The 24,435-nt window shown below is 44.5% G+C and overlaps 1 protein-coding gene across 1 annotated transcript in view; it reads right to left on the reverse strand.

Annotated features, from left to right (window-relative positions):
- Nucleotides 1-24,435, reverse strand: part of LOC149068900 (O-acyltransferase like protein-like) — a 68,761-nt gene that overhangs the window by 25,073 nt on the left and 19,253 nt on the right. The window contains exons 7-12 of the mRNA XM_089250699.1: nt 23,889-23,982; nt 22,105-22,197; nt 21,188-21,353; nt 20,184-20,263; nt 19,973-20,095; nt 17,044-17,164 (exon numbers count right to left, since the gene is read on the reverse strand). Coding sequence (XP_089106825.1) covers nt 17,044-17,164; nt 19,973-20,095; nt 20,184-20,263; nt 21,188-21,353; nt 22,105-22,197; nt 23,889-23,982 — 677 coding nt within the window. The remainder of the gene's footprint in view (nt 1-17,043; nt 17,165-19,972; nt 20,096-20,183; nt 20,264-21,187; nt 21,354-22,104; nt 22,198-23,888; nt 23,983-24,435) is intronic.

Genomic DNA, 24,435 nt, shown 5'->3' on the forward strand with positions numbered 1-24,435 from the left:
GCTGATGACGAAATTGTGCTGACATGGGGGGGGGGGTAAAAAATGGCTAAATATTTGCTGACGTAATACTTGAACGGCCTCTTATGCTAATCTACATATTACTTTAAGACTAAATATCTCAGAAGCAGTTTTTTATGGACATTTTGTATTCTTCTGGGCACCTTATGTATGTTTTTACTTTCGGTATAACGACCCCTCCCAATATAACGTTCGTTTTCGAAGGGACGATGGGGACGTTATATCGAACGTTGATTGTACAAGTATTTTTATCATAGGATACTATGGAGATGGTAACAAATGTTGATTTGCGGGGGGGGGGGGAGGCTTGGGCCCATGGAGTGGATACAAGTTTTCCAAAGATGATGTCACTCTCCGCTATCCATACAAAAGTTTCCAACAGCTGGCTGATGCGAAGATTTGTGAAGAGAGAAAACTCAACCTAACCCAGTTCCCCCCCCCCCCCACACCCTCCGGGTGAACGCACTAGACCACTAGACTAGAGAGACAACGAATATCTCAATCTTTCCTTGCAGCTCGTGTGCACTGAACGGGTTCGGTTCTCCGCATGGGCAGTTGAGTTTGCTCTCTTTCCAAAGTGTATCTTCGCATCAGCCAACTGTTGGAAACCTTTGTATGGATAGCTGAGAGTGACACATCATCTTCGGATAAGTCGCCATCTGGTGACATTGTCAGCAATTGTGAGCTTTGTCCTGAGTTGGGTCCGACCGTCCACGTACGGTCCCGTTCAGTGCTCACGAGCTCCGAAGAAAGATTGAGATATTCGTTGTCTCTCTAGTCTAGTGGTCTAGGGCGTTCACTCTGAGGGTGGGTTCGGTTCCACGCGGGGCGGATGAGTTTTCTCTCTTTCCAAAGTGTATCTTTGCATCAGCCAGCTGTTGGAAACCTTTATACTAGTTTATGCCTTTGTGCGTCAGCCGCTTCTGAAAATACGAAGAGGGTTTCATATGCTCTAGAACAGTGGTTCTCAACCTTCGGAAGACCGCGGCCCGGTAAGATTCTTTTTTCTGAGTGGAAAGCCCAATCACAAACACGACTAATGGAAAACGAACGGTGATATTTATGAAATGATTAATCACTCACGGCCCGGCTTGACTCTTGCGGGCTGCTCTAGAAATAGTTGGAAGGGCCTGCCGTAGTAGACCAACACCGCCTATAGAACAAGGCCTCCGCACGAAGCTTGTGATCAATAAAGAAGGCCATTTCTCGTACTGCCATTGGATATACTGCAAAAAAAACGGTAAAGATATCGCATGCGTCAGCCTGCTATATCCAATGGCAATAGGCGAAATGGCCTTCTCCATCGAGGAGGCCTTGTTTTCTAGGTGGCGTTGAGTAGACCTGCGTATCTCTTGAATATTATGCAGGAGATGAAGCAAGCAGGTATATCTCCTGCATATTTTCCTTTACACGCATATGTGGCCTTCAAGTATTACGTAAGCAGATTTTCCGCTATTTTTGACCCCCCCCCCTCCCCGTCAACAGCTTAGAATATTTCATATCTTCAAAAAGGGGTGGTTGATGACGTAAGCAACCTTCAAACCTCCCCCCCCCCCTTGTCATCAAAAGTCAGCAAATCCGAACTCCCCCCCCCCGATGCTGACGTAATACTTGAATGACCCCTACCTAGAAGCAAGCAGGTATTACATATGCGCAGGCTGACCATATTTCCTCGAGAGAAATACGGGAAATTGGAATTCCAAATACGGGACATCGCCAATTATCGCCAAGATTAACGCCAAAAGTGTACAAAGTTGCCAAATATTTCTGAAATTACAGAAAATCGCAATGACGGGAAACGAAGCGTTACTGCAAATTGCAGTGAATTAAAATGAATTCCACGAAAGGAAACGTTCAACAAGACAAATGTGCAAGATTAATATTCTCATATATAGTTGTAATTATCATAATATAATTTATGAGATGAAAAATAATTTCAATCTTTGACTTCAATAAAGAATAAAAATCCAAGTAGGCGTCATGTATAAAACGGGAAAAACCAGGACGGCCAAAAGAAGAAAGAAAACCGGGACTGTCCTGGGAAATACGGGACGTATGGTCACCCTAGATATGCATGGAAAGGCTTTCGTATCCGCTTAAAAATGCACAAGAGGCGTTAGTACCCGTAGAGAAAGGCGTTAGAGATGAGCGTACTTCTCCGTGTAACTAATGTAATGACACAAATATTTCACGCTTTTTTTTTAAATTTCTGTGTTTTTCACTCGGTTTCTTTTTCAACACTTACTCTGTTCAGTTCCCGTGTATCCTGAATTACTCATTGTTCCCACCCTCCCCGAGTGTGTACGTGTACAGTGTGGGAAGCATTGTTCTATGAGATTATCATGGAGCTCAAGCACAACAACAGTAGGATTGGAATAGGCTGACCATATTTGCTTGTGAAAAATACGTGAAATTGGGCTTCGAAATACGGGAAAATACAGGACATTGCTAGTCATCGCCAAAAATGATGCCAAAAGTAAGCAAAGTTTGCCAAAATCACAGAAAATTCGTAGTCGTAATTATCGTAATGTCATTTCTGAGTTGGGAAGATAATTTTAGTCGTTGATTTTTGAAGAATGAAAATCAAGTTGGCTTCGTTGAAAATATGTGTTAAAACCGGAACATTTTTGGAAAAAAAGTCGGGACAGCCACAGGAAAACGTTAAAAAAAAAAAAAACCGGGACTGTCCAACACCACCAGCAAGCAGCACAATGCCGAACAGCACAGTTCTATAGGTGGTGTTGGTCTATCCCCCCCGCTGAAATACGAGACGTATGGTCACCCTACATTGAAGGCATCTTTGATACAAAATAAATTGGACGATTCCTACTCTCCCGAAATGTAAGAACGTTTTCGACAGTTTATGGGTGATCCTGACCGGGGAGGAAAAAACCAAAAATGAGCGGCTCCCGCCGTGATAACTCTCCTGCATTTTTTTTTTTTTTCTTAATTTGGTCGTACATCGTGATTAGAAACTATGGCGGCGCGTCACCGGAAGAGAACTGCGTACATGAAGTAACGCGCCAATTACTCGCCGCAACCACCCCCAATCTAGACGGAACAGCTAAATCGGGGTAGTTTCAACACCCCCGGGACTGCGAAGGGAGTGTCGGTTGATTCCGTCGACAAGTCAATGCATTTGTCTCCAACATGGGAAATCAGAGAGCAACACTTTTACGAGCCTCGCCAGCAACAGCGGACTTGGCACGTTTCTGCCAGCACCCGAGAGATTCCCGTCGTAGCACGACCTCGACCAATGATGGTCAGCCTCGACGGTCAACAGCTCGGGAAACGCCGGCATCCACACGCAGGAACTGGCGTTATCCTAGCGGGACCCACTCAATTTACTACATAGGTAATAACATTATATATACTACTAAAATCTTCACCTTTACAAACATCAACGGTTATAAAAAGAAGGGAAATATTTTGAAATGTAATATAATATTTTATAATAACTTCCAAAACATCCAAATTAAGTCTTTAAATTTCGAAAAATTTGATATAATTTCGAAAAATTTGATTCCGAAGTTAATTTTTCTCGCTTACGAACAATAGATGACAGCACTCGCAAAAAAACAAAATTGTAGAAAGATATCACAAAATTTTTATATTCAACGCCATCTGCAGTCTCAATGTAAGTTTAATGGGAGCTGTTTCGAGTTTTCGATTGTTCTCGCGAATCAAATAATGAATTTGATAACTCTGCTGCTCTGTTTTCCAAGAGATAAGATAGCCAAAGTTCTTAGATTCGTCGCCAGGGGGCACTCGGGCAGAAATGTTGTTCCTTTGATTAGGATTTCTCAATTCCGGGAGGATTCGTGTTGTTTGTGTGTGTTTTGTTTCTTTTGCGCAATTATATACTCGGTCCGCGAATCAAATGTGGCCGTAGAATTCATTTGATGTGGCCCGTGACCTCTCAAACCAAACTTTATAAAAATGAACTAAGTGGGACATTTGTAGATCATTCAAGTGTGACCCCGTTATACAGTTCCAGAACACTTGAACGGCCCGCGGCACGTTTACAGATCACTTGAGTGACGCCCGGCATGGTTCACAGCACGTAAGCGGCCTGCGACACATTTCAGATCACTTCTGTGATCCGCGTCACATCTACAGACCAGTTAAGCGGCCCGTGGTACAGTTCCACATCACTCAAGTGACCCGAGGTGCGGTTCCACATCCCTCAAGTGGCACACGGCACATTTCTTAATCACTCAAGTGGCCCACTGCATTTTACAACATAGACGCGCACTTTTCTTTACGTGACTGAAGAGGGGGCCCCAGCACATTCCCAGATTACTTCATTGCTCCATGGCGTATCTACAGATCACTTCAGTGACTCGCGGCACTGTTCCAGAGAACTTGAGCGTCCTGCGACACATTTCTAGATGTCTGAAGTGATCCGCGGCACATTTATATTCACAGATCACTTAAGCGGGCGGCCCGTGACATGGTTTCAAAATCAATGAAGTGGCCCGCACTCTCATAAAGGTTGAGCACCCGTTGCTTTACGGTTTACAGCAGTGGTTCCCAAAATAGCCTAATTCATGGTTTATCTGCGGCTCCCCAAAATAGTTTGATAGATATTTTTTTTCTTGTAAAAGAACCCCCTTCAACACACAAATAGACACACAGATCAATATCTTCAGACGCCCCCCGGCATAGGTTGGCGACGCACATTGAGAGGAAAATACAGGGTGGACAAGCAGTCCTGGACGCATTTTTAAAATAATGACTAATATACTTTGACATGAAAAAGGTCAGTTGCGGTTTGCATAGGGTGACCATACGTCCCGTATGTCCCGGGACAGTCCAGGTATTTTCTGTTTTTTTTGGCTGTCCCGACTTTTTGGCAAAAGTGTCCCGGTTTTTCCCGTATTTTACACGAAGCCTATTTGAATTTTTATTCTTTATTGAAGTCAAAGATTGACATTATTCTTCAACTCATCAATTATTTTATGATAATTACAACTATGTATGAGAATATTATCACATTTGCCTTGGTGAACGTTTTTTTTTTTCGTGAAATACATTTTAATCCACTGCAATTTGCAGTAGTGCATCATTTCCTGCCATTGTGATTTTTTCCGTAATTTCAACAATATTTGGCAACTTTATTTGGTTTTGGCGGTGATTGGCGATGTCCCGTATTTCTCTCGAAGAAATATGGTCAGACTAGGTTTGCACTAAAATACTTGTCATAGCTAGGAGTTTTCAAATTTGACTAATAGGTGGCGCTGCAACACGAAAAACTCTGCATAACACATGGAAAAAAATGCAACACAAACAGCGCGTAATTTTCATGTTTTTCACATTTTGCGTGACATAAAACTACCATGTGTCAACATGAACCGACTGTAACCCATTTAGATGTAGCCCGAGCTAAAACGAACGCTCGTATGACCAAAAGTGACCTAGAGAATGTGTAAGCATGCGAGGGACCAAAAAAAAAAGTGACCTAGAGAGAGCACATCATGAAACAAGCATGTGAATGACCAAAAGAGTGACTTAGAGAATGTGTTCGCATGGGCGTGACCTAGAGAATGTGTGAGTACTGGAGTGACCAAAAAATGTAACAAAGAGAGAGAGAGAGAGAGAGCGCATCATGACACAAGCATGTGTAATGACCAAAAGAGTGACATAAAGCGTTTGAAAGCATGTGAATGACCAAGAGAGTGACTTGGAGAATGTGTTGAGCATGGAAGTGACCTAGAGAATGTGTGAGCATGAGAAAGACCAAAAAAGTGACCTAGAGAGAGAGCACATCATGACACGAGAATGTGAATAACCAAAAGAGCAAAGGATCAGTTCAGTGAGCGACCAAAAGGGTGAACAACGGAGAGGGGAAACCAGGTCGGTGAATGATCAAAAGAGTGACCTATACAGTTTGCAAACATATGAGTGATCAAAACAGTATGCAAACATATGAGTGATCAAAACAGTATGCAAACATATGAGTGATCAAAACAGTATGCAATCATATGAGTGATCAAAACAGTATGCAATCATATGAGTGATCAAAACAGTATGCAATCATATGAGTGATCAAAACAGTATGCAATCATATGAGTGACCAAAAGCGTGTGCAAGCATGTGAATGACTAAGAGTGAGTGAAGAAATGACCAAAATAGAGGCGTAGAGATTGAAAGACCAGGTCAGTGAGTGACAAATGAGTGACCAGAGCAAGGAGCCATGTCAGTGAGTAGCCATAAGAGTGACCTAGAGTAGAGAGAGAGAGAGGGAACCGGGTCACAACCCCCCCCCCCCCAAAAAAAAAAACAAAAAAAACAGGCTGACAGGGCTTCAGCCCGGGGTCCCGTCAATTTTTTTAAATTTTCTGGTTTTTCGTACTGTCAATTCATTATGAGGGGTGCCCCCCCCCCCCGGTAAAGAACCTAAGAACCACCTTCTGCAGAATGCGGAGGCCATGGACAAGGTCGATGAGTGACCAAAAGAGTGGCTAATAAGCTGAAGCTAAGCGGGATAGCCCAGAATGGCAAATTTGCGGAATGACTGGTCGAGAAAAGTATACTAGAATAGGAGAAGAGCGGCAAAGTTTGTGTAGCCTACAGGTGGCCGAACCACCCGTTTACGAGCCTTTCAGGAGGGTACGCGAAAAAATATCAGCCGTGGGTGACGAAAAATCCAGAAAAAAAAATAAAAGCCTCACTCGTGGGCATGGCCCCCCACATCCTGAAGCAGGGCCCCTAGGCTGGGATCTTTTACGGGCCCCCCCCGACCTGACTTTCACGGGGCCCCCCTTTATGATGAATTTATAGCGTGAAAAAACAAAAAAATTATTGAAATCCTCCCGGGCCCCAGGACTGGAGCCTTGCCAGCCCACCCCTTGTGGGGGCCATGCTCGTGGGTGCATGTGTGGAAGTGAGTGAATATCGCATGCATTTCTGGGCATGCGCAAGCCTCATATGAATGTGCATTTAAGGGGGTGGGGGAGGTATGCATGCTCTTCGAATTTCTATAGGTACGCAAGTATAAGACACATTTCTAAGGTACGCATACAGGGACGCCGGAAGTCAAAAATGTTTGGTATTGCTCGAGTAATAAACATAATGTTCACTTGGATATGTTTGAAGACCATACGTCGCACATTCAACAAAAATGTCCCGTTTTTGGTAAATCTTCCATCGCCCGAACTAGGGGGGGGGGGGGAATGAGCTATATTTGAATGATGATTGGTGTTGCTTTAGCAACATGAGCATATATGTTCCGGCGTCCCTGTACGCATATATCCCTGAGAAAAAAAAACGGTAACATCGGCAATTTTCACCAAAAAAAAAAATCAGGATGACAAAAATTACGGGAATATAATGGGAATGTCCGGTAAAATATGGGCCATATGGTCATCCTAGGCATGGGGTCATTCGAGTATTACGTCAGCATCGATGGGAGGGGTTTCCGATTTGCTGAGTTTTGATGACGGGGGGGGGGAGGAGTTTGGACGATGCTTACGTCATCAACCACCCTTTGTGAAAATACTGAAAATATGAAATATTCTTAATGGCATCTTAAAAACGGGAAAAAAACCTTTCGCTAGTATGTGGGCACCTGAACTAACATTCTCCCTAATGATAAATCCCCTTACAGAGCCACTTCAGCGATCTCTAAACGTTTAACGGATCCTTCAAAAGCTCAGAAAATGTGTCCGGGCCGCTTAAGTGCTCTGGAACCGTGCAACGCATGACTCAAGTGATCCGTAATTATGCCACGGATCACTTAAATTTTCTGGGAATGTTCCGCGGGTAACTTGAGTGATGTAGAACCGCACTGGGGGGGGGGGGCCCGCTCAAGTGCTCTAAAATTGTGCCACGTGTCCCTCAAGTCAAGGGATCTATGTGTGTGCCACGGATCGTTTAAGTGTTCTGGAACTGTGTCGCGGGTTACTTAAGTGATCTTTAAATGTACCACGGGCCTACTTCAGTGATCTAAAAATGTGCCACGGGCCACTTGAATGCTCTGGGGTGTCTGTTCCTTATAGAAATGCATAAGAGGTTTGCGTATCCCCGAAATGCTGGGGAAGTGTCTGCCGCCTCTAGAAATTCGTAGGAAGCTTAAGTATCCCTAGAAATGCTCTGGAGTTTCTGTTGCTACTAGAAATGCGTAGGAGCCATGCATGCCGAGAATTTCTAGGGATGCACGAGTAGGGCCGCAACTAGATAGTTTGTCTCCCTGGTAAAAACCGGCATTTTGACACCCTTTGCCATGTAGAACAAGCAGTTAAATGGTCAATTCGGCTCCCCGTTCTGGGCCAGAGCCGGGGGGGGGGGAGAGCACCTGGTTGTGGCCCTGTGCGCGAGCCTCCTACGCAATTCTAGAAGCAGCAGGCACTCCCGAGTGCATTTCTTGTGCATTTTGAATGTCTGGGGGGGGGGTGGGGGGAACGACGACGACGACGACGATTCTAAAGTGACCAACTGCGCATTTATCGATCACTTAAGCGACCCGCTTAAGTGGCCCGCACTCTCCCAATGGTTGAGCACCCATAGGGGGTTTGTTTTAACAAACTGGTTTGAAATACTGATGAGACCGCGAAAGATTAAGCAGTGGCAGTAGTACTGGGAGGAATATTTGGTAGTAGAAAAAAATAAATGGTGTCACTCCCGGAATGTAGGAACGTTTTCTATGGGCGGGGGCGGCTTAAGCGAGGGTGCAAGGGGTGCGGTGCACACTGGCGGCAGGCTGTAAGGGGCCGGCAACTTAGACTTTAGTTAGACACCAACATTTTTTGTCGAATACTAAAAATTCACGTGATCAGAGTCGATATATGGTTAAGCTGACCGCGGGCTACGAAATATTTTTCACCCTCCCCTCATCCTAGTCTAACTTTCTTGACCATTTATTTCTCAAATTTGCCGGACCACAGCCCGCTCAGCCTGTAAACGTGCCTCTGTTCCTTAGTCACTTTTTTCGCCACTCTTTCCATCTTAACCTGCTCCTGTTCTCTAGGACAATCTCCTTATCACCTACCGATCTAGTCCCTTGTTGTTTAAGGTCTTTTTTTTGGTCACTAACGAGTTTGCGAACTCTCTAGATCAGTGATTCCCAACGTGGGCGTTAACGACCCCTGGGGGACGATGGAATGTTCCAGGGAGGCGGTAGAAGCTACGGGTATAACATAGGATTCTATGGGTTAGATTGCGTTGGGGGCGATGGGAGAAAAAAAAAATTCTGGAGAAGAGGCGATGGGACAAAAAAGGATGGAAAACTATGCTCTAGATCATTCATTGGGTCACTCAGATCTTGGAAACTCCTTAGATCCCTCTTTTGGTAACTCACATGCTCACAAATTCTAGATGACTAGTTTGGTCACTCACAAACAGGACCGCAACTGGGGGTGGGGGAGGAAAGCAGGCTGGTCTGGTGAATCGGAAGGGGGCACCGAATTCACCCTTTAACTGCTTCTTCTACATTACAAGGGGCGCCAAAGGAGGGCTTGCCCGGGGTGGCAAAATATCTAGTTGCGGCCCTGCTCACAAACCAAGTCATTTGCTCTCTAGGAAGAGGCGGATTTTTGCAAATTTCGGCACCCTTCTCCCCTTATAACTAATTTTGTTGACCACTCATTTCTCAAATTTTCCACTATGGGCTATAACCCTCCAAGTGCCTCCATGTAACTGTGCCTCTACAAATGACATCATGCTTTTGAGCCATAACTTGCGTGTGTGCCAACACAGATATTGAGAAAACTTGAGGGAGAAAACGGATCTTTTGGGACAGACAGTGTAATACCAGAAACAAGAACGTGGGGCGAGTGTACATTTTGTTGCGCTAATCTAGTAATTGTCCCGGAATGGCCAAATGAAGGCAAATTGAGAATTCGGCTCCTTACTTACCCGGTCCCGGCGCACCAGAAACGCCCCTTTAAAAGCAATTTCTGATATAAAAGTCGCCTCGCGTTTTACTTCCTCTTTCCAGAATAAGTGCCAGTAATGATGACTCAATGAAGAATATCCGCAGCTGTAATGCCAATTGAGAAATTTGGCACGATTAAGAGAATAGTAAAATAATTCTACACCATTCAGAACAATCTTTCCAGAAGCGGCACGTATGGTCACGCATATTCCGATCGGTAAACAATCAATAGCATGCGGCTTTGTACTGCTCTAAACCGGACATACACTTAGTATGTATATGCATGGCCTTAACATATGTAGGCTGTCCGACTTTCGCTCGTGTCGTGTACTTACGAGTGCTGTCATCTAAGTTCTATATTTTGAAGTAAAGATTGTAAATGCTTGAATTTTTCATGTTATGTCAGTATCGTATCGTAGGACTGCCTGCTGTTAGCGGAGAGACCTTTTTTTTAACCGCTTCACGATCGAGGACGTAATATTGCGTCGAATTGCCCGTGGGATGAATTCAAAACCAAGCTCTTTCTCTGCTTCCTTTCCTCTCTCATCATCGAGTGGCTTTGTTGTAACCCCACACGACGAAGTTATTCTTTTTACCTTCCCTTTACTTCTATACAATTATCAGCGACCCCTCCTCCCCCACACAAATGATGTATCCTCCAGCTACTTGCATATAAGAGCAATAGAGTTACTTATTTCCCTTTCTTTAACGTGCGGTTAAGCTAGGATAAGCATATTTATCGCCCATTCGTCAAATATAAATGATAAACATTTCTCACCAACACCCTGTAAGCGAAGGGGTTAAGCGGGAAGACCGACTCGCATTGACGCCTTGAATTTGGAAAACCGCAGTGAGCCAAATTCAACCGACCACCATTGTGCCGCCAACCAAGTTCGAACCTGGTGGCCTTACCACCCCCCCCCCTTCCTTACCATGCTTATAAAAGGATATCCGAGAGAGAAACTGACGTCTAGCACTCGCGATTACTATAGGTGTGCATTACGAGAGCGCATGCGCATTTAGAGACAAATAGATGTTCGAGAATTGATATATATTTAATTAGGAACGGCTACCCGTGACTGCTGAGCAGTTGGCTCGACGCGGAATCGAAGGCAATCGAAAGGTTCTTGGTTCGAATCTTCCCCAGTAACGCTGTTTCTTTTTTTCCCGTTCCACCTTACAACTTCAATTTTTTGAATGATCATATTTATTTAATTAAATTATTAATAAATTATTAATTTAATTATTAAATTAAATTATTAATTTATTTTAGTTTATTTTCATTTGCACTCAAAGCTGCTATTAACTGGGGGGGGGGGGTTGGGTCGTACACCCTTTAACGGGGGGGGGAAGTTAAAATATCATTAAAAACACTATTTAATCACTAATTTACCATTTTACCATTAATTTATTATCAATGTTTTCACATTTTTTTTTGATTAAATATGTTATCCAATGCCAGTATAAAATTTTTTTACATACAATTGCCGCTGTGGTGGTCGAGTGGTTATAGTGACGGACTCGCGATGCGAGGATCCGGGTTCGAACCCCACAGTGGCGGTCGGCTGAAGTTGGTTTTCTGTGGTTCCCAACTCCAAGGCGCAAATGCGAGCCGATCTGCCCATTAAAAAGTCTCGCCACAGAGAGCAACAGTCCTACAACGGTAAATCATTCAATCATAACACTTCACTCATAGTTAGAAAAACTGGTGGCAGATGGCAGCACTACACATAACAAGCATTACAGAGAAACAAAAAAAACTTCACGTCAGGTTTCACTACACGTACACGCACATTCCCGCATGCACCGATTCGTTGAAGGGTTCCGCGGGCGGGGTGCATGTGTGGTGTAGCAGTAGTAGGTAGGGCCTGCAAAAAATGGTTCGGGGATCCATGATGTTCTTAAGTCAGCCACCTCGTTGGGCAATTTGCCTGTTGTGGCGTTGTATTTGTATACTTATATCTCTAATGCTTAATTTTTTTTAAATTTTCAAAAAAATACGTTAAAAACAGCTTGCGCGCGCATCATAAAACGACATCAATGTACAATATTGAAATTAAAATGAAGAAAACGGTGCATTTTTCATAAAATGAACTGAAAGCTCTTTCAGATCATTTCATAAATATTTAATTTATAAAAAAAAAAAATAAATTCATTTTTTTAAAAAATTTTTAAATTAAAATTAAAATTCAAGTAAAAATATTGTCAATGAAATTTCGATCTTTTAGTTCGTTTCATGAAATGAACCGTTTTCTTCATTTCAATTTCAATATTGTGTGGCGCAATATTGGTGTTACATTGATGTCATTTTTCATGCGATATATAGCGATACGTAAAATTTTACACTGACGTCGGATAGCATATTCAATCAAAAGGGGGGGGGGGGAAACACATTTCCAGTGAATCAATGGTTAAATAGTATTTTGGATTATATTTTAACTTCCCTTCCCCCCCCCCCCCCATGTTAAAGGGTATATAAAAGCGTGTATTCGGAGGAAAACCCGTAAGGGGGGGGGGAAATGGAGTTTCGGGAGGGATTCGAACCACGACCCTTTCGATTGCTATTGAGCCGTCGTCGTATCAACTGCTCTGCTCTGCTAGCCACTGCTGATTAATTATATGAATTCTCGAACATCTGTTTGTCTCTAATGCGCATGTGCTCTCAGAACGGACACCTATAGTAACCGCGAGCGCTAGACGTCAGTTTCTTTCGGGTATCCAGGGCCCCTGGATCCTCACGATGAAAGTCCGACACGATGCCCGCACAGCGGTCGTGTCTCTGTACTGCTACTAAACCAGACATGCACCTCGTCCATATTCCTCTGCGGAACTTCTAACGAACTGGTACATGTTGGAATGTGTGTGTACGTATAGTGAACCTTCCGTGAAGTTTGTTTCTGCGTAACGCTTCTCATGTGTAGTGCTGCCATCTGCTATCAGTATTTTAAACTATTCGTTTTTCTCCACTCATAGTGAGTGAAGTGTAATGAATGAATAATTATACCGTTGTGTAGGCCTGTCGCTCTCTGCGGCGAGACTTTCTCACGGTGGAGATCAGCTCGCATTTGCGCCTCGAAGTTGGGAACCGCAGAAAACCAACTTCAGCCGACCACCACTGCGGCGACGGTGGGGTTTGAACCTGGATCCTCGCCCGTCACTATGACTACTCGACCACCACAGCGGCCGTGACTCTGTACTGCAGAAAAGGTTTTTTTTTTGGGTTTTCCCCATAGGGGAACCCGTGACTCTGTACTGCAGAAAAGAAGGATTTTTTTTAGGGTTCCGCTATGGGGAAACCCCTGTCAGCCTCCCGTGAGGGCTTTGCACCCGGGGGACAGCTAAGCTCGAGCCGCCCGTGTCTACGGGTGACTCGGACGAGAAAAATGAGCAGCTCCCACCTCGATGACTGTCCTGTTTCTTTTTTTATCGTGAAGTCAGTTTACTTCATACTCAGTTTATTCAATTTACTTGCATTTTCCTTCCTCGTATTAGAAAACTCACACACCGCGTTTGGTGGTCTTGTGATCTAATACGTAGAGACTCGTCGCAAACCCCCAATCTAAACGGAGTGGTTAGAAGGGGGTTGACTCCGTCGACAAGTCAACATTTGTCTCCGACATGGAAAATCAGAGATCAACACTATCAGGCCCGACAACAATAGCGGACGTGACACATTTCGGCCGGTGCTCACCAGATCCCGTCCAGCACGAACCTAGGCCATCGGTCAACCATACAGTCTCTATTTGGTAAGCACCAGCAGCTGCACACAGGATTCGATGTTAACGAGCATCTTAGCGGGAGCCACTCGGTTCCCTGAGCGACTCGATTTATTTTATACTATTAAAACATTGATCTTTACAAACATCAACGGTTATAAAAAAGAAAATATTCTAGAATATAATACAATATTTTATGACAAATTCCAAAAAAAAACCAAATTGAGTATCTGAATTTCGAAAAATTTGCAATTATTGAAATTTGAATAATTTAATTTAGAAGTCATTATTTTTTTCTTTTTTGAGCAATAGGTGACAGCACAATGACATAAACCCACAGAATTGGAACAACGCGAGAAGGCGCATGCGTTTTGTTACAAAACTAAAAAGTTACTGCTGCTATCGGATCAGATTGCTGATGCAGCTGCTGCAATTTCCGCAATAGAAAAAATAAATAAAAGAGAAACAAAGGAATTTTTAAGGAAAAGAGCGCGAGATAAAACACAGAGAATACACTCCCCTGCATTTGCCCCGGCATGACGGGAAATATCGAGGGAGACTAAAAAAAATTCGAAAAAATTCGCTTCCCTGGAAAATTCTTAAACATCTTTATCATAGAAATCCATTGAATTAGTTAAATGCTTACTTGTGATCGCTGATGAAGGAACCTCGCTTTTCCCGGCACATGCATGAATGAACGCCAGGGCAGGGCCGCAACTAGATTCTTGGTCACCCGTGGTAAGCGCGCATTTTGACGCCCCCCCCCTTGTAATGTTGATGGAGAGGTTTCAGAATCACATTTGCGCCCCCTCGTGTCCAGCGCCTGGGCGGGCCGCCTGCTCCCCCTAGTTGCGGCCTTGCGCCAGGGTCTCTGCCACCGGACTTATCCCGTTGCCGAGATCTCTTTCAGCCCAGCTTCGTGGCAGAATCCGGAGCAAAGTGAGTCCACCTAACAGTCCGTGTGTGTAGCTAGTGTTGGGTCTGTTATTTCAGTGCCGCCATCTATACTTAAAACTGTGAGTGAAGCGCAATGATTGAATATTTGTAACGTTGTAGGCCTGTTGTCTGTGGCGAGACTTTTTTTTAACGGGGAGCACCTCGAAGCTGGGAACCACAGAAAACCAACTTCAGCCGACCACCACTGCGGCGACGGTGGGGTTCGAACCCGGATCCTCGCGATGCGAGTCCGTCGCTATGACCACTCGACCACCACAGCAGCACTTTTATTGCAGCAACGATCTGCAATTTACAGTAACTATCTCTTCCATTGATTTTGGAATTATCTCATCGATGCCGAAATCCGCTGAGCTCCAACAGAGAGTTAAGATTCGGTAATGATTCCAGGTGGGATCCTCGGCCGGCGTGATATTTTCTATCCTCTGAAGGCGACACCCATAGCGTGTCGAAATGTGTAAGGAATTTTTGCATTTTTCTTTTTCGTTTGGGATTTTTCTGAGTATTTTAGGCGAAGAGTTTGGCTACTCTTCCATATTATTTTCATGTTGCTCTTGTAATTTACTCTTGCATTTATACATAGAGCTTGCTATTGTATTTTTGTCCTTATTTTTGCAATGTCAGCAATGTGGTTCTTTTTGGTATTCTTGATTATCATTGTCATTATTATTTTGAATAAACAAATAATGTATCAAATTCATGTGGTATTTCAATTGCTGCAATTGCAATACAGAAATGCCTTCATTATAACTTTGTCTCTGACGTTCTTGAATATATTGTAGTTACATAACTGATGCCAGACCTACAGTATCTCCCCAGCATGGTCCAACCCACACGGGTAAATGGCTTACATCCCGGAAGGGCCCATGTCTGGTCTGACAGTTCTACACTATCTGTAGTGCCGACTGAACTTGTGATCACACCAAATTTTGGCATGAACTTACCTTGTATTGATTAAATATATCTGATTAGTGTCTCTCGATTGTGTGACACTCTGTATAATGTTTGGGTAGCATAACATTAGATACTTTTTTTTCCCTTTTATGACTTACAGTTCTTTCGACTACTTCACCATACATCAACTCTGGCCATATCGCTATATTTCAATTTACTGCCATTAATAAGATGGATTAGAAATGAAGGCGCTGTCAATTGGTAGTCGCCTTAAGCCAGTTAGGGAAAATGTCTTATCTACATCCTCCCTCGGGTTCCAACCCGGGACATTGACAGCAGGGGCATAGCCAGAAATTTCATTCGTGGGGGGGGGACCACTTTCATTTCGGGGGGAGACCAAAGTGATAGAACAATAGATTTGGCAATCTTTTTCCCTTTTTTCGGTAATTTTCTCACATTTTGGGGGGGGGGGGAGACCAGACCCCCCCCAAGTCCCCCCCCCCCCCCCGCTACGTCCTTGCCTGACAGCAACCTTCACGGTGGTAGACGAGCATCTTACCACCACGCCACTCGGGCGCGAATTCTTTCGACTGTGTTGGTTTGTGTTTTCACTCATTTTGCTGAGATTTGTATACAATCCTCTCCTGGTTCTTTTCATTCTCTGCACATACATACACTACACAACTCGCACACACGCACATGGCTGTCTTTCCTCTTCACATACCACTCCTGGTGATCTGGCCGAACACATAGTAACACAAGGTACGGGAGTGCGTAATAGAGACGAACGATCAAGACCATTGTCCAAAAAAAATATTATCTAATGTCTAAGCTCTATTATACAGTATATAAAGTGTCCAAAAAGTGATAAAAATTCTGCGACTGATTCTAAAATTGCAAAAAAATATTTATATTCCGAATTTCCTCTTTACACAAAAATATCAGGAAAAAATATCTATCACAAAAATGTAGGACCTCTGCTGTCACCTATCGAATAAAAGTTAAACTATTTGTTATAGTTTTTTTAAGTGAAGTTACGTGTTGGTTTCAGACCGATGTGAAGCATGAAAACGAACAAAATGTGTTACAATACCATATATTATTTGTTTTTATGCTGCGTACCGGAGTAAATTTTATGCGCCAACATACCGGTTAATATGTTTCATGTTTGCAGCTGGATCCTTTATGTAAACACCAAAAAACTTATCAACCGGTATTTTGGCGCATGAAGTTTACACCGGTATGCAGCATAGAAATACAATATCGAAAGAAGATGCCAATTTCGGCATCCAAATGGATACCTAAAGACCTAAAGATCAGACGCGCCTCCACGTTAATATTCGTGAGAACCTCTAACGTATCCAAATGGATACCAAAAAATTTTTGGGCGCTTGGCACGCGTGGCCCGTTTGCCCTTGCGAGAAACAGGCACTGCACAAGGGATCCACGGACAAGAGAGTTCCCAAGGGGGTTGCCCTTGAAAAGGTTTCAGGGAAGTCCAATGAGAAAAGAATTACATTGTTTTTACATTACATGACAAATCAATCGCTATTATTTTATGATTGTTGTGAAATTGTTAGGACTTACCCAATTGTGGCTGTACTTCTTGTACTTCCACAAGACGAACCCGAGAGCGAGCCCGACGCAGTAGGCACCCATGTGCGGATATGGACGGAAATACAGCAGGTTGGCTGTCCTCTTGGTCATCCTGCAGCGGACGAAATCGAAATTAGTTTCATTTATATCATGCGTTAAGGCCAATTTCCAAGGTCTAGGCTCTTCGCGAAGTTGCCAGTGTCCCACGTTTAGCCAACGCGGGGAGAAGCTGGTCACTTCGCGAAATGGTCGATCAGTTACTTATGGGTATTATGCGGAGAGCCAGGACTTCAGACATTAGCTGCAAAATATACGCTAAGTAACTAGATTCAACTGAAAGGTGACGCTTCTAAGATTCGGAAAATTCACTCCCAGGACGTTTCGCCCTTAACACTTTTCAACCCCTAGACATTTTTCCCCGACCAAGTCAGTGAGCGATTGAGGTAATGGCTGTATGAGTGAGAGAGTGAGCAACCATATGAATGACCATGTGAGTACATCACTCATATCGTCAATCATACGATCACTCACTCATATGGCCACTCACTGACTCACCATATGGTCATTCACCCCCCCTCAATTGGCCCAGTTCGTGGTGAAATGTCCGGAGTCGAATGTTAAAATGTCCGGAGCGAAATGTGAGGGGTGAAGAGTGTTAGTGGTTGACACTCGGTGAACAACTCACCCGGTTGTCTGAGGTGAATTGTTAGGGGTGAAATATTCGGACTGGGATGCCAGGAACTTCATGACCAGGGTGAAATACTCAGAGTGGAATATCTGGGACGAAATGTACAGGTTGGAATGTCAGGGGCAAAATGTGTGGGGTGAAATGTACTGAACGAAATGTTAGGGCGAAATGTGTTGGGTGAAATGTCAGGGCGAAATGTGTTGGGTGAAATGTCAGGGCGAAATGTGTTGGGTGAAATGTCAGGGCGAAATGTGGTGGGTGAAATGTTTAGAGCTAAATGTCAGGGGTGAAATGTTAGGGATGAAGCGACAGGAACGAAATGTTAGGGATGAAATGTCGGGGTGAAACGTTAGGGATGAAATGTCAGGGGCGAAATGTTAGGGATGAAGTATCAGGGGTGAAATGTTAGGAGCGAAATGTTAGGAGCGAAATGTTAGGGATGAAATGTCAGGGGCGTAATGTTAGGGATGAAATGTCGGAGTGAAATGTTAAGGATGAAATGTCAGGGGTGAAATGTTAGGGATGAAATGTCAGGGGCGGAATGATCAGCTGACAAAGTATCTAGTAGCGGCCCTATTTTTTAAAGCTATAAATTTTATTGGGATCTGTTAAAAAGTCTGGGCTATCTGTAAATAAGAAGACTTGCAACGCACTTGACAAGTCACTCGCTCGAGAGGTTTCCCGTGTCGTTGGTAGATAGATCAAAGAGGTTCTTAAAATTCTGTCACGTGCCTTGTTAACTGGCACTCAGGGTTATTTTACACATGGACCCTATCGGACAAAGCCAACACCAGCTATAGCAGATCCACTAGCTGGTGTTGACACGGCCCAAGGGCCTCGAACGGATAAAGGGGGAGTGGGATTGATTGATATCTAGATTTAGTTCCATGATTTTCGAGAGCAAAAATGTGAATTGGTAGGAAGATACTTTTAGCTGAGTACCCAAGGACATCACTAAAACCGCGGTTCGATGTTATTATTAAGACGTCCCCGCTGTCACAATTTGCAGATGCTTGACTCAAAGCGGCTCTTAGGGGCGTCATCAAACTTTTTCAAGGGCGTCGTCATACTTAGCCGAGGATGTTTTGCCTACAGTGATTTGTCGCAATTTGAATTTAAACATCAAGGGACCGAGGCTACTTTAAACAGTATCAGGGGAACCCCCCAGAGCAGTGCGTTGTGGCCCTTTCTCCCTTTTGTCCTCGACGCAAATTGTTATGCAAAGTCGTGAGAGGACTCTCATGCACAGTGCCGTCTCAACACTAAGAACATGAGAACATGTCCCGGCGGAGAGGGAGGGGGGGGGGGGTCAAGTGCAGAACGAAGCCCCGTTATCTGGTTAAAATTTCGGGAGCAAGCGTACAAATTGTAGGTAGTCATTTCTAGCCAGGTAGGGCCTCAGAAAAACCACTTCTTCCGGTGACCTCCTCTTTTTAAGACCTATTCGTAGAGGCTGATACTTCTAATTAGATTATTACTTCCAGAACATTACTTTGCACACGGGGGGTGGGGGAAGCTTGATGCTGTTAAGATGGCCTGGACCGCATTACATCTTAGGAAGTTGACCAGAAAAAATTTCTTAACTTCAAACAACATTAGAGGGCCTTGGAGGGGCAGGGCTCATGAAAATGAGATAATTTCAAAATTTCCGTGAGTAATCATGTAAAGTGGTGGGCAGGAAGTTTTAGCCAGGTAGGGGACCCTCAAGAAAATCATTTTGCCCGGGATCCCATCAGGGCCGTCTCAACAGCATAATAGGTTTCCGGGCAAAGTGGTTTTTCCGATGCCACCCCCCCCCGCTCCACCAGGCTGTACTTGCTACCAAATATACTGTACATACTGAATGACAAAAATTATACCAGATCTGATTATCATATGGCCCTTTCTGCACTTGAGGCCCCAGGACTTTGCCCGGTTGGTCCATACGTTAAGACAACACTGAGGCCCCATGATGCTCTTAACACGGCTCTGCTCATTCACCAAGAGCCCCCCACTGACCGTACAAGGGTAAGGTGGCCACACTTTGAGATGATTTTCATGACCGTTACGGTGAGGGAGCTATGGGTTGAAGATGTGGCTATGGCTCGATAGAACAAATGGTGTCCCGGCAGGCCATTTTTTCATTTGAGACTTCGGGTATATTTGTCACTGAACCCGGTTCATCGGGAGGAGGGGGCTTTCCTGCAAGAAATCACCGTAATGATCGAGACCGATACCAATTCTAAAACATACTCGAGGTCCGGCGAGAAGAAAATGACCGTCGGAGGAAGATTGTGCAGCAACGTCAGGATTCCCGAGACGATGGCCGTGGTCAGGGTCATGAAGAGGAGCACCAAGAAACCGATCACCGGCCACCTGCAACGATAAATAACGAGATCAGATCATAGAAGGCGGTCTAAGGACTTGGGACGCACACAGGATCATTTGAAGCCCTCAAACTCACTTGTACAGACTGATCAGAGCTATGGGTGCCAGGCAGTAGAAGTGGATGTCCGCCGCCACGTACCAGGTATGAAGCAGGCACTGAAATTTGAAGAGGTAGAGAGATTGTTACAAAAAATTTGTGAGAATTACATTAAAAATAATAATATTTTAAAATTTTTAAGTAATTCTAATAAGGGTTCGTCTGAGTTGTACTGGGAAACCGTAAATATTCTTGGTGCACTAATTTACACAACGCACAGCGTGTGATTCGGTAAATCCTGAAAATCCTAACGTTACTTGAGCACCCTCTGAGGATGCTTATATCACTTGCGGACAACCTGGAAATGTATGCATGTATAAAGATAAGTGTACCCCCCCCCCCATCCTTCTAGTGGATTACATACCCGCTTGGACACATATTCTTAATGCGTATGTGACTCGGAGATCAACGAAGTAATACCTGTGGGATTTGTTTTTCCCTAAAAATACCGGTACGTTTGTGATTTGCAGACATCATGGAAAGCGCACGTGACTTGCAGACACGTGGGAAATGCGAATTCGACTTGCGTACCTTCTGGTAAAGCACACTTGACTTGCGTACCTTCTGGTAAAGCACACTTGACTTGCGTACCTTCTGGTAAAGCACACTTGACTTGCGTACCTTCTGGTAAAGCACACTTGACTTGCGTATATTCTGTAAATGCGCATTTGACTTGTAGACACATCATAAATTTCGCTCTTTACTTGCAGAAAGGTCGTAAAAAAACTTGCGTATGTTCTAGATATGCGCACATTCAGCTTGCAGACTTTCTAAAAATGCTATGTGGCTTGCAGATCCCCTATTAATGCGTGAATGATTTGCTTATACTCAAGTACCTACGGTTCTGCATTTGTATTGCTGTACTCGACCGTTATAACCGTATTCCGTTGTCGCCAATTATTTTTTATGTATTCCCTGAGCAGCCCATCACGTTGATTCTGACACAGCCAACTCTTGGGGATGATTAGAAATGCAATAATTACCATCGAGTCGAATTCCAACCAGGTGTTGAGAGGAAGAATCGCTTGCCACCATCCTCTCTCGCAATTGGCTACTTTCTGACCGACCATGTCGTTCCATAAGGGTCCGGATCCGATCACGGGCAGCATGAACATGACACCGACTGTTGCCGCTACCGGAGGCGTCAATCTGCGAAAACATCAGACGAGTTATACCGCTGAATTTACGCTACATGCCAGTGGTTCTCAAAGTAGTAGTCGCGGCTAATAGGGGGCACCGCCAACGTTTTGGGGCGTCGTGGCAAGCTGCGCCGATACTAATGAATGCTGTCGCGGATCTAGGGTGATGTGTTGGGAGGGGCGATTTATTGTTTAGATTCATTTTCCCGTAATTCCCCCCCCCCGCTTCCTTCTGGATCCACGCATACATCGAGGCAGACATGCGTGGGTTCAGCTGCGAATAAAGCCTAGACAGGTATTTTAAGTTGCGAATAGAGCCTAGGCACAGCACAGCTGCAAATAAAGCCGAGATGATATCTCCAGCTGCAAATGAGGCGGAGAGTATGAATAGCTCCAGCAGTGATAGGAGTAGAGGCAGAAATCATCAGCTGCGAATGAAGCCGCAGCAGATATCTCCAGCTTCGAATGTAGCCGAGGCCTCTTGGGAGGGGTGATCGCCCCGATTACCCCTTCTCTAGATCCGCGCATGAATGCATGCCGGTTCGGTGCTTTGAAGTAGTTCTTTTTTGAGAGTTCTAGGGAGCCACGGATGAACTTAGACCAAGGAAGTCGCGTGTGACAAAAGTTTGAGAACCACCGCTGTATGCCAACACCAGCTTTAGTAGACTAATTACGCTGCTGATGTAAACGATCATCGACATTGAAAAATAATACATCATATTGGGGCATAAGTATAAGGGGGTGCTCGAGAGTGGACTCACCTCCAGAGCCTGTGAAGGACATAATGCAAGGCGTTCATCTTCCCGTCATTTTCTTCCAGGGACCGCAAATTCGATACCGACACCAACAGGCCCCTGAAAAAGAAAAAAATAAATAAATAAAAGAGGGCTCGCGAGCTTAATGGTTTTTTACAATAAAATGCCTATTATATCAAAGTTGTGGCGAATATTGTTGGCTCGGGGCCCATGGAGCCCAATGCAAGATTACATCTGTGTCAGCCAGAAACGCATCCTAGACGATGTGATGGGAGGGACGAATCGTGTAAGTTTGTTTGATCGTCCCGTACTTTACGGGACAGAAAAATTTTTCTCGGGAAGGTGGTCAATCCACCTCACCACTCTGGATTCGTGCTTGAGTGGGATCAGACATCTTCAGCTACGAATGGAGCGGAGGCAGGCAGCTTCAGATACGAATGAAGCTGTGGTAGATATCTTCCGCTGCAAGTGAAGCCGGGCAGATATCTTCCGCTGCAAGTGAAGCCGGGCAGATATCTTCAGCTGTGAACAAAGCGAAGGCAGACATCTTCAGCTGCGAATGCAGTGGAGGCAGACGGATCCAGGGCGATGGGATCCAAAAGCGACTTATTATGTAGTTGCATCAGATCATCCCGTATTTTACAGGACAGACAAGTTTCCCCCAAACTATTAGGACCTTGGGAGGGGCCAATAGCCCCCTAATCACCCCCTTCTTGATCCCCGCTTGGTGTCAGCATTAGAAACATAATTTTTTTTCTTCATCTTTCATGCCGGCAAATTTTGAACCGGTGGGACGGTGGGTCCTCCGAAAATAGACGTGGTTCTTCACATAATATCGAACGATTTTAATTTTTTTCATAGGTGACCACGACGGTGTCAGATCCCTCGAAAGATTCCAGCCCTAGGGCAGACTCCGCGCTTATCCAAGGCAGCTGGAGAAAAACAAAAAGCAGCCCTTGGCCTCTGCTGCATGATGTGGAGGCCATGTGATGCTCACATGACTGTGTAGCAGTTTCAAGCGCAAGCTACTTCATTGGTTTGAAAACGTGTCGCGGGCCACTTAAGTGATCTGGAAATGTGCTACAGGCTGCCTAAGAGATTTAAAAATGTGCCGCGGACCACCTAAGGTCACTTTTAAGTGATCTAGGAACGTATCGCGAGTCACTTAAGTGATTCGGGAATGAGCCGCAGACCACCTAATTGAGGTGAAAATGGTTGGTGCAGGCACTTAAGTGATCAGGAACATCGCCCCAGGTTACTTAAGTGATCTAGGAATGTGGCGCGGACAACTTAATTGAAGTGAGAACTTGCTGTGGACCACTTAAGTGATGGAGAACTGAACCGTGGGTCACTCAAGACATCTGGTAATGTCCCACTTCGTCAATTTTTACAAAATTAGGTTTAAGGTCACGGTCTACATCAGATGACTTTGGGGGCCACATTTGGCCCGTGCGTAATGGGTTGACCACGTATGTCGTATCATAATCCTCGGCCCGCGAGTCAAATGTTTCCCCTCGGAGTCATCTGCGGTCATGGGTACCCGTATATCTTAACCCATCCCGTTTAAATTGGTATGACGGTAGTTCCAGTAGGGAGCGTCGTTTTTCCCGGGAGAGAGGGTGGGGGCACCATGGTGTGTGTGGGGGTGGTGCATTTCCGTGCATATGTTGTCTGGCCTTGCAGGTGCAAAAATTGTCGCACCTATCCACTCTGCGTATTTCTATTGCTGACCACCGCCAAAGTTGTGTTGTACATCATTTTCTGGACACCTAGTACATTAGGATGCTTACCCGAGCATGAAGAAAGTGTCGACGGAGACCCAGGCGTTAGTGATGATCTGGAAAGGTACGTTCTCCATGTAGCGGCGGGCGTGGCTCAGGTGCGCTGTACCGCAAACAAAAAGAAAATGAAAACGGTATTTAATAAATCAACGCGAATCGATAATCACAATAATAATTCAACTTAAATTATTAACACAATGTCTGGTCATAGTTATTGCCAGGAAAGTTTCAGGACTGGTAACTAGGTGGTAGGGCTGTACATTGGCAACCTTCTGTCTGGCTTCGAAAGTCACACGAGAGACGATGACTGCTGAATTGTCGGAAACAGGTGCGGATACGGAGAGCCCTTTCCCCCCAACAGAACCGGATAATAAATATAAAAAGGCCTGTCCCGTAAAATGCGGGACGTATTATTAACCATTATAAGTCGTCCCCTCCTGACATAAAACTCGAGATCCTGCTTGGAAACGATCAAATATTGATCGCACATTAATGTTAAACGCTATCGCACAAAAGTGAAAGTTAGTGTTACATGTATTGACAAAAGACCCTTGAC

This window comes from Pholcus phalangioides, unplaced genomic scaffold (assembly GCF_987345545.1).
Source record: "Pholcus phalangioides strain wild (caught in Gottingen) unplaced genomic scaffold, Ppha-v1.0 ptg000024l_1, whole genome shotgun sequence".
Lineage (NCBI taxonomy): Eukaryota > Metazoa > Arthropoda > Arachnida > Araneae > Pholcidae > Pholcus > Pholcus phalangioides.